This window comes from Haliotis rufescens, unplaced genomic scaffold (genome assembly GCF_023055435.1).
Source record: "Haliotis rufescens isolate VD_foot unplaced genomic scaffold, xgHalRufe1.0.p SCAF_12, whole genome shotgun sequence".
NCBI lineage: Eukaryota > Metazoa > Mollusca > Gastropoda > Lepetellida > Haliotidae > Haliotis > Haliotis rufescens.
Genome location: NW_025963802.1, coordinates 23,904,923 through 23,916,035, shown reverse-complemented (window position 1 = coordinate 23,916,035; position 11,113 = coordinate 23,904,923). Strand labels below are relative to the sequence as shown.

The 11,113-nt window shown below is 38.2% G+C and overlaps 1 protein-coding gene across 4 annotated transcripts; it reads left to right on the top strand.

The window, feature by feature from the left end:
- The first annotated feature begins 3,810 nt into the window (after window positions 1–3,810).
- LOC124111696 (serine/arginine-rich splicing factor 10-like) lies at window positions 3,811–10,904 on the top strand. Of its 4 annotated transcripts, none has more exons than XM_046471455.2 (7): window positions 3,811–3,968; window positions 5,903–6,007; window positions 8,039–8,142; window positions 8,621–8,744; window positions 8,941–8,970; window positions 9,306–9,387; window positions 10,543–10,904. In XM_046471455.2, exons 1-6 carry the CDS (start codon window positions 3,904–3,906, stop codon window positions 9,373–9,375), a joined length of 498 nt encoding a protein of 165 aa, XP_046327411.1. In that variant the 5' UTR covers window positions 3,811–3,903; the 3' UTR covers window positions 9,376–9,387; window positions 10,543–10,904. The 4 variants fall into 4 exon arrangements, with proteins under 4 accessions (XP_046327411.1, XP_046327410.1, XP_046327412.1 ...); XM_046471453.1 differs by having other exon boundaries at window positions 3,812–3,968; window positions 9,306–9,371; XM_046471454.1 differs by lacking the exon at window positions 8,941–8,970 and having other exon boundaries at window positions 9,306–9,371.
- Window positions 10,905–11,113: the final 209 nt, after the last annotated feature.

Sequence of the window (11,113 nt, the reverse complement as noted above, 5' to 3'; positions counted from 1 at the left end):
TAACTGCAAATTGTAATAATGTTATGGTATGTGTGTTTCATTATAGATTCTTGTAATTGTACACCATACTATATTATGTTTAAGGGTTTATCATCATTTCTCCATTCATCTTGTGTGACTATCTTCATTTCCCCGATAGAACCAGACAGAATAAGTCGCATGAACAACCCACGAGTAGTCGCCGTTCTTCCACTGTAGGCGTTGTAATACCTCGGTTACATACCAAAAAGATATGAATGACCTGAGCAAATTCAGCCATCTCGATCTAGTTCCATGTCCACTTTACAATTCTAAAATTTCCGTACGACACGTATTTTATTTATCGATATGATAGTTACTCTTGTTTTATTAATGTCTATTCTGGAGTATTGGCTACCTTGGTCTGTTACAATCAAATTTGTAAAAATCGCCAATGTCCAAAAATATCCGCAATACAGTTATCACAATGTGAGTTTGATAGGTACGTGAATAATTTGTTTTGAAATTTCTGTTATCTCTACACACTGCGATGTGGAACTGACCAACTACATTTTTTCAACATGTTTTTAACAAACGCATATTGCCAAAAATAATTTAAGTACTAGGGATTATATTGATCGAAGTACCCATATCGTGACGCGCCGTTTCGACGCATGGCGACCTTCGAGAGTGGGGACGAGCCTTGTTGTAGGTTACGGAAACCTGCGAATGGTGACGAATGGGATGGCCCAGTCGTCTACTCGCTGTGCAGAGTTGAGTCCCTTGGGCACGCCAGAAACCTATTATTGTGGGTTCGAATCCCGGTTCGCCCCGATTATGTTTCTAGATTTGTCAGCACCATACCCGTGCTCGTGGGTTTCACCGAAGTGGTAAACGTCTGAGACCTGCATCACTTCGGGCTTTCCTCCCACATTAAGTGGACACGCCGTGATATAACTTAAATACTTCTAAAAGCTTCGATGAACCCAACTCACTCATGGTGTTATTTTTGTGCAGTGTGAAAGTCATATGACAATAAGTCAATATCACAAGGTGAAAGTTTGTCACTCATTCCACTGTATTTGTAATAGTTCTGTTAAAAGTCTGCGGGGACATGGCGGTTTATGGGTATATTGCATAGGAATTTCATGCATTTCCAATTTTGTCTACAATTGTCTGTGACAATTCAATTTTGGTCTGTGTGTTTCCACATTCCGATTATGTAGATACGTGTTTTCGTCTGCTTCCGGCATACGCCTCGACATTCTTGACTCATTCCTAAACAACTCGTGTCATTCAGTATGAATAAGGAGGTAATCTCGTAGTCAAGAACATGGTTTAAGGTGTAAAAGAGGAAATGAATTGAAACTAATATTTTCAAATTGTTCTAAAATGCCTGTGTCGAATAATATTTGGGAAAATTATTATAAATATAGCTTGATGAACAGAGTTTGCCGCCGTGTTGATGCATCGTATCAAAAGTTTTGTTTTGGTTTGTTTCGTTTTTACGCCAGCAGACGAACCAAGGGAGACAACTACGGATGAAACTAGCTCCGGTGTAATATGAAAGCTGTTAAATATCACAAGGCGAAGGGTTGTCGCACATCTTGTTTTCAGATTTCACGAGATGAGATACATCGTATTTGACAAAAAGCATGAAATAGTATAATTATTATATACATTTGAAGCTAAAATGGGCCCCTAGTCGAAGGTGTGTAGTATAAAGCTTACATTCGGTTTCTGGGACTATGTTCGTCATTTATTACTTGTCATTGATTATAGAAATAATATATATACATCCGGCTTCCGTAGGACAAAAATAGGGCTCCGTTGGAGGGTATGCGCCTAGTGCGGGTTGTTAGTGCAGAGTTAGTGCGGAGTAAGTTAGTCCTAAAGTGAAGGTACGCTATCCGCCGTGGATCAGTCTGCGTCCTACTTGTCAGGGGTCTCGTGCATCCACATGGCGACGATAGGGCAGTGAGCGCGGCGCCTTACCTCACCTCCAAGAGCACCCGGGTTCCTGCGTCGGTAAGAAATGACAGCCAAGGATAAGCATCATTATCACACTTCTGTATATGCATTGTATCATTGTACCAGGAATATATATTCTTATATCTTGCATTGTAGTTGCTGCTTTTGCTATATATATATTTTATAAATTGCCTAATATATTTTACTTCACGTATGGGACAATAAATATTACTTTATAGATTCCATAAGTAAACATTTACAATAACACTTTTTATAACCAGATAGTGTAATAACATGTTTACCTGCGATTTCCGATGTTTTGTGCTCACGATAATGTCTTTGTGTTGTGTTGGTTTCTTTGTTGTTCAACTCCGCACTCAGCAATATTCAAGCTATATGACGGCCTTTGCGTTGTGAAAAACAATCAGAATTCATTGTCTGCGTGTATTATGCCCCCAAACCCACCCTCTTTACACAGCTGTACACTTTGGGGGAAAGGGTGTGCACTATACACAAGATACTATCGAACCCAAGCCTATTTTCGATGTGTTCTTTCTCAAAAGATATGAAAAGCTTGCCTCTTTCGTCTTCTTCTGTGCCCCCTTGTGTCTTCTTGGCAGTCGTCCTGCCTCTAGAGGACTTCTTGGAACTGTTCTAGCCACTGGCATTATTTCAGCCATATAGCGCGAACTTTGATAACAAGCTTTGTATATGTTTAAACAAAACTTTGTCCCCTTCACAACTGTAATACTCAATCATCTTGGATTGATTGCCTGGGCAGAAACCACACAAGGTATAATCACTTTCCTTGACAGTCTCATCTTTAAGAAAATATCTTATGTCAGAAACTTCAGCCACTTGTCCTTCAAGAGCAAGGACCAGACGAGCAATTTGATGAAGTTGTGAATGGAGGATAACTCTTACTGTTGCTTTGTCTAGCAAATAGTGATGTTAATGATGACAGAGCATTGGATAACAAGTTAAAATCTCTATTAGTAATGACGGTTTTTTTTAAGTAAATGTGATATTTGTCTAATGTTGGTAATTTTGAAGCCTTTCTAAATATTACAATCGTATTAAATTTATTATTTAGATTCCATGTGTATATGAGGACACTTTGCTGGCAAAGGCCTAGGGGTTATGAAAGTTGCACCAATGTATGTCAGTACCTACCAGGAATGGTTAATTGAGTTTCATACTGAAATTGGAAGGAGATTGTGTAATACCAAGTCTTACATATGTGGTCTATCTTCATACATCCTTGTACAACTGTGTAGTTGTTGCCTAGTTTTTGAAAAATACGAATAACCAAAAAAGATGCCGCTGCTAACTTCAGGCTGCTTTTAAAGAATATGTTATTTTTCTACATGCAAGTGAGGGTTACATTATATGTTTTTCGTTTACCTTGTCCATACTCAATTAATCAGCCGGACATAAAAAAAAAAATTATATACACCCAAGTTTGATGGTGGCTGGGAATGATAATAATAGGAAATGTGTTTTTTTATGATGATGTATTTGATACGGGTATCTTAGGTGTTTGCCCATTTGCAGTGTTTCGGCGACTGTTTTCAGCCTAGTAACGTTTTGAAAATGTTTGTAATTTTTGGCTCAAATCTAATTTCAAGTGTATACTTTCTTTCGCCCGCCAGTGTATTTTACAGGCCGCCGTGATACAGCTGAATAGTGCTTACTGTGGAGTTAAACAACATTCACTCACTCATTTAAATGTTTCCATTTATGAACTATTATATGGTGTAATTAATGTGTGCGTGGGTCTGTGCGACGAAGTCGTGTTATGCTAAACATTTTGATCTGCGTTCTGGTTTCACAATCTCAAAACATAAATATTCGTGCAAACGCAGCCAGTTCTTCGGCAATTGTCGGGAATTTCCGTCATAATATCACATGCGCAATAGTGCTTTGTTCTTGTAGGCCTTCTCGTGCTGGAAAAAAGCAAGGCAGACGCAGAAAATGTCACGCTACTCGAGACCACCGAATACATCACTTTACGTGAGAAATGTTTCAGATGGAACTAGGTTAGTATAGTATTATTCTACTAGGAGACAAAACAGGTTTGTTTGCTTGAAAAATTCAACTGCCCTACGCATGAAAAGAAGCCGGTAACTGGATCGGAAAGGCACAAGGAATGTCGAGAAAAATGTCGGCAGTTCCACTAGCCAACATCTCGTTGTAGCCTAATTTGTAAATGATCATTCAAGTCGGGAAGATGTACATGCCGTGTGGTTCACAAATTGCAGCTTTTGTAGTGATATCTTTTTTATTTTTTCACAAAAGTGCGTTGGTAGAACATTTCATGCCCTTCGGCCCGAGGCTAATTGCCAATGTCTGCCACATTTCTAATTCTGGTTGTGGCAGCGAGGAAGTTGTGTAAATTTGCTTTTAGTTTTAATCGTGTGGGTTGAAAAAGATCAATGGTCGTTTAATTTATTGCCAGGAATAAGACTTAGGCAGCCGACTTTGACTGGCTTCACTTATCTGGCATGCCTTTTCGATCCTGAGGGTAAGTTGTTGGGGTAGGTTAGGTTGGAATGCTCTTGGATCAACTTCCTGATGAAGTACCCCTTTAGGATCGTAAGGTTTAGGTGCCCATTTCCATCGACCAAACACCCTTCACGATTCTAAAGGGTTTGGCTCCACTAACCAAGGAAACACTGTACGATATTTAGGGTTAGTCACCCCTTCGTGAGACTCTCTCCACCACCCCCACCCCTATCCACCCCACTTACATAATGTAACGTATTGAGGGGCAATGCAAACATATATACCTTTAGAAGAGGGATACAGAGGAAAGTCTTTGCTGTGTTGGCTAATTCAAATTCTAAACACAGCAAAAACTCTGTAGTCTTCAGACTGGCAATGTAAGTTCGATCCTACATGCGATGCTAGCCTGATTGAAATGTGAAGAAGTGTGCCCAGTAAAATGCACAAGGCTACTCCCATTGTATCAACTGATCGAAAATGAGAAACTCATTTCTTACCATTCTTTGTGGCAAATTTGTTGGATCTTGTTAGTCTTGCTGTAGATATCTGTATGTTTATAACTTAGTTTTCCCCATGGGGAGTATTTGTTACCTGTTGTCAGTTATTCTGCTGCTTATCACAACATGTCATGCATATATACCTCTCATCACTTGGTTGTTGTGACTTCAGCTTGATAACAGTGTAAGAATCTACATCGAAACATACCCGTGAAGATCCAGGTTAGAATAGGTTTTCAGCAACCAATGCTTGCCATAAGAGGGTGGTCAGGCTCGCTGACTTAGTTGATGCATGTCATTGTATCCCAATTGTGTAGATCAATGCTCATGTCAGTCACTGGATTATCTGGTCCAGACTTGATTATTTACAGACCGCCGTCATTAGCTGGAATATTGCAGAGTGCGGTGTTGAACAACAAACATTGAAAAGTCGCAATATGCAATTAACCAGAAGCGGTCAGGACAATGTGTGTATTATATGTATAGCCTGTCTTGTGATACTAGTTTTATGTCCCGTCTAAAGAAACCAGTGCAGCCTATTGTATGTTTGTATTAACATTGGTTTGCATAAAAGCACTTTTCACATTTGTCATGAGCAAGCTTACACAAGCACTTGAGTAAAGATTAATATTGAAGTTCATCATTTATGATTGAACAAATGTTTGTGCTAAAGCCTGATTAAATTGAAGTGTTAATCCGGAAAAATGAAACAGAACTAGATGACAAAGCTGAAACAAAAATTTGTGTCACGACTTCTTTGCATGAAACACGAACATATGAAACCATGTTGATGTTGAAAAGTTTATGCAGCATGCAATGCATAAATTGTCCACCCGGTCCCTGATTCAATATCTTGTATGTCAATGCGGTTAAGTTTCTATGAATGACTTTGTCCATTGTATTGGCTACATTTCCATCAGATTTATGTATGATCTCGGCATTAATCATTTTAATTGGTTTACCATTTCTAGACAAGATGAGTTGCGAAGTTTGTTTGGCAAATATGGACCCATAAGTGATGTTTATGTCCCTGTGGATTATTACACAAGAAGACCCCGAGGATTCGCATACATACAATATCCTTGGAGAAAGAGCTAGAATGTTTGGATGATGCAGTCTGTGACTTCAGCCACTTGTCTGCAGCCTGAGTCTAGTAAAATGTCTTTTGGTCTAAGAAGTCCCTTAAGCTCTACTCATAAAGTCAAGAGATGGGTTCGGGCTGGTAGACTCAAATATTTTTGGCACAGGCTGTATACATCTCTTTACATGTTTATAGTCTGTGTTGCTGAATTGCTTTTATTATCATTTGAAAGAACACATGGATGATAAATTGCTTCATCAATGAGGATATCAGTAGAATGTTACATGGCAGTAGTTTTTCATCTATGATCTAGAATGTGCATAATTTACAATAAATGACGATTTTGGCACATAGTTTTTTTTTGTTTAATTTACTTTTGCCTTGATTGTCTGAACAAGCATGACTTTTGACCCAAGCAGTGGCCCATTCTTTGTCATGTTTCATATGACCCATTTTTGGCACGTCCTAGATCTAGCATCACTTCTGGGAGAAATCTAGGATGTACCATTGGCATGATTGGTCATTTCTCCAGTTTGTCCGTTCCATGTGGTCTCTACATTAGAAATGTTCTACTGTTGGATATTTGTAGGCTGCTAGACTCTGTATCTCAAGTTTGTCATGTGCAAAAGACCACAGTGATATAATAACAGCTCGGCTGCTGATTGGGCATCATCATAATACAGTACCTTGACAACATGAATTGTTTTTCACTCTTTTTAATCACTCTTGGTCAAACCGTCTACTTAAAACTGATGTAGCTGTAATATTGCTGACTGACGACATTTCATTCATAATACTTAATAGATGTATATTCTGCCAATGTGACATTTTTACTTTTATCATGGTTGCTAACCAAACGATTTTGACTGTTATTTGGAATTGTTTTCAATCGTGTTTGTTATAGATCTTTAGGAAATGTTTTTGAAATAATTATGATCATTTTCACAGTTCTTTCAAATGTTCCATTGAATGTCAGCCAATTTAGCACAGTTTAATCGTTTATCGCAACTTAAAATGGAGTTTGGTTAATTTTGTTAGTTATTTGGCTCAATACCATAATCATTAACTAACCTTTATTTGTTTCAGAGTTCAAATGTTAGTTGCCAAATTTTAAAATGATTTGTGACACAATGTTGTAAATTAGTATGTGACTGGGAAATCAAGTAACAGATTGTCATAAAAGGGACGAAAATTTTCATTTGTCTGACATCCAACTTGATTAAACTTGTTATTTCATTTCTTTTATCAGAATACAAAGACAAGTTAAAGTTAAACAAGTACAACCTATAAAGGACAAAGTTATAGCCAGGCAAAGAGCAAGCACAGGCTGACACCATGGGTCAATTGCTACGGTTTAGCAAGCGAGTCCCTTGCATGTCCAGGCTGTTCAAAGTAACTGGGCTTCCCTTGCTTTCCTTAGTCCCATTGCTTGAGGCAGTACAAGTTCAAGTCTTTTCCAGTACCAAGCCCACTTAGTCATTCCAATGCAGTTCAAGCATTCAAAGCAATTTCGAGCCATTTCAAGTCCATATGTCTTTTACAAGCCAAGCAAGGGTTAGTCAAGCAGGGCAATCTAAGACCAGGTTTCAAGGCACTAAAAGCATTTCACAAGGCATAGTAGTCAAGGTCAAGACATAACAAGTTCCAAGTTCAAGCTGTTTCAAGGCAAGCCAACAACGGCCATTTGTCACTTGTTGGCTGTTGGTCGGTTTCTTGGTGTCTATTTGGCTACTATGTTGACTTATATCCAGCAAATTGAGTTTTCATATTTTACTGTAACTTGGTACTATCACAATAATAAGGTGCAAGGTGCATGTTGATCATTTTGTTCACCTGTTATAAGTTGTTAAATTATTTTGTTAAAGAAAACATTTTTTGTTCAACATTTATTTCTTTTTTAAAACATGTTAAACGTTTTGAGTGCATATTTGTAACATCAATACACCTTTTCAGTTCAGCATTCTTGTCTTCTTTGATAAAGAAAAATGTTTGCCAAAGCTGTGTGTTAAGCCCTTAACCAGATCACATTTGAGGATCCCAGAGATGCTGATGATGCGTTGTACCATCTGGACAGAACACGCTTCTATGGCAGAGAGCTTGAGATTGAGTTTGCCAGAGGTGACAGAAAAAGTGAGTGGAAAGATTGCAATTGGGGATGCAGGATAATTAAGCAAGGAGCCTTGTCATTTTAACATTCCTAATTGCTGAATGTTTAAGTTTGTGGCATTTACAAGAAAATACATGGACATTGCTGTTTACTGCCATTCACACATAACTAATTTGGTAGCAAATATCAGTGAAGTTATTGCCCCAAATATATTTGTATGTGCCAACCAGAACATTTGCAAGTTGCAATCATATGACCACATGACTGGAAAACATGAAGGATTGAATTTCAAACATCCCATGTCAAATGATAGCTCTGTTCCTTCTGAATGTCATAATAGTGTTGCTTCAACCCTCCAAAGTTGTGAGATTGATACTGTATGGTGATGAGCTAGACTCTTCCTTTCTGTATTTACAAAGTTAGACTAAATGACGAATTGGTTTGTAAATTGTCACCCTTCAATTTAAGACAAATCCCCTTATTGCAATACCAATTTTGTAGCTGCTGGACAGATGAGAGGCAAAGAAAGAACACGCCGTTCACCATTTGGAGGTCATGGGTATGATGAATACGACCGGGGAGATCGTGGTGGCCGCCGTCGCAGGTCCCGATCACGGAGTCCAAGGTTTGTATACAGGCTTGCCTAAAAGTGGTAGAAGCATTTTCTTTCAATTGATGATAGGCCAGTACAGTACATCAAAGCTGCCCTGTAGAATATATGTACTTGCTTTTAATAGAATTCAAATCTGTAAATTGTTTACTTCCATGGAGGTATTATGCTACATGAAATTGGGCTCCTAATCTTTGATTTCTTGCAACAGGAGATCCCGAACAAGATCACCAAGGCGAAGGTGAGATAGATATAATGTAATGCTTGTAGCTTGTCTTTAGGCATAATGTGTTATCTGTTCATAATCAATGTTTAAAATTAAAATTCAGAACGAAAAACCAAGGGTCTCCTTATAATAAGCCTATTGTTAAAAGTTGAGATTTACGGTGTTCCTAGATTAAAGTACCATAGGATGAAATATTAACGATATCTGGTGTCTATGCTCCATTTTTGGGGGGTTCATCAATTCAGTACATAGTGTGGTTCTGGTTTTTTTGGAAGTTCATGTGTGTTCAATGCAATAAACATGGTGGATATGGAAATCAATGATAGTATTTATGGACACTCCTGTTTTAGGAGATCCTACAGCAGATCAAGGAGCAGGTCATATGACAGAAAAAGAAGCATGTCTCCCAAGCGACGGTGAGCATTATTCCAGGTGTATATGACTATTCTTACCTTTAATCTTGTTCATATTACCTAGTCCACTCATTAAATATTGCCCCCCTCCAGTGGCGTTAAGCAACAAACTGTCAGGGGGACTGAAACAAAGGCGTTTCACTTATTCAGGTCAATATTTTACAATGGACTATTATTGGCTTATGTAAGCAAGATAACAAGGTAATGAAATATATTTTTCCTGTATGTTCAGCGTTAGAAATTGGCACTAGTCCTGTAGTCTTTGCCTAACTGCCCAATAGTAAACTGTTAGTTTCTACCGCTGATGTTAATGGTAAGAAACTCGTATTAAGTTTGTAAAATATTGTTTTGTTGTATTCATCAGATTCGTTCAATGTCGTCATATAGTTAAGTCTTGTTAATCCGACAGTCTGCTTTATCCGACACTAATGATGGGAACTGATTAGAGCTAATTTGCAACGAATTACCGAAATCACTCATTAACCAGTCTTGTTAATCTGACAGTGATCAGCGTACTCCGTGGTCATCTGACCGTGAGTACACAGCCCACTGTTTTGATACAAGACGAGTCGGCTAGGAGCTGCATATTACAACGGCTGCAGAGAAAAACTTGCTTAACAATAAACAATTAATGCTTTCAATAATCAAAACAGGATTAATCACATGCTTAGATTGCCTCAATCTCATTAAAATCAAATACAAGTTCTCGCTATTGTTGAGGACATTCCTTTCGCAAACAGGAAGTCGACATTTGCCACTAAGATAGTGGCTTTCTTTAGGTTTGTGGCACTAGTTTCAAACTGGTGACTTCCATTCCAGACAGCTTTTTAAAATATTTTGAATCAGTCATACAGCCTGTAACAGTAGTTTTGTGTTTAGTTTTAGAGGTTGCATGATTAGAAAACATTCAAGAAACAATGTAACATAATATTAATATTACGTGAATTTTTTGTTTGAATCGCTATCAATTGTGTAGGTGTCCGATTATCGTTGATACTAATTAATTTCCTTTATCTGACGTGATCATATGCAACCAACCATCTCAGATTGACTGTATAAAGGTATTTTGTCAGTTAATTTGTTTCATCACTTAAGATTAAAAAAGCGCGCATAATCACTCACAATTTAAATTGTCTTGAATATTGGCATTTCTTAAAATGGTATCATTTTTCAGATCCCGATCCTTCAGTCGCTCCCCATCAAGAGGCAAGTCGCCCGGTGGTCGCAGTCGAAGCAGATCGGGGGATAAGTGATTCCCTTGTCCTGGATCAACGTATCATATCTGATAATTATGTGAAGAGTGAGCTCGAACATGTCAGCAGCATCTTGTGACAGTGTTGTCTCATTTCATCTGTATATATCTCAGTGTCCAATCATGTGTTCGTCTCGCTACATCACCACAGCTGTTGAACTGAACAAGGAGACTGTCACCCGAAAGCGGTTTTCTACTTGAACAATGCAAGCAGTGCACAACTGTTGCCATTTTATGTTCTTAAAAGTATTTTAATCCTGTAATAAATGATAATGTTGCTAGTAGATCCTGGTCTGTTGTTCTTCTGCAGGACAACTTGTAAAGTGCACTGTTCTTCACGGGACTGATAGAAACTATTGAAGTAGTCCTATTCTTATATGTATTATCGATAAATGAGAATGAATATGGTGTGACACTGCAGTAAACATCAATGTTCAGTGAATGTTGAAGGAGTTAGAATGTCAAAATGAAGCCCCAGACAATTGAGAACCCA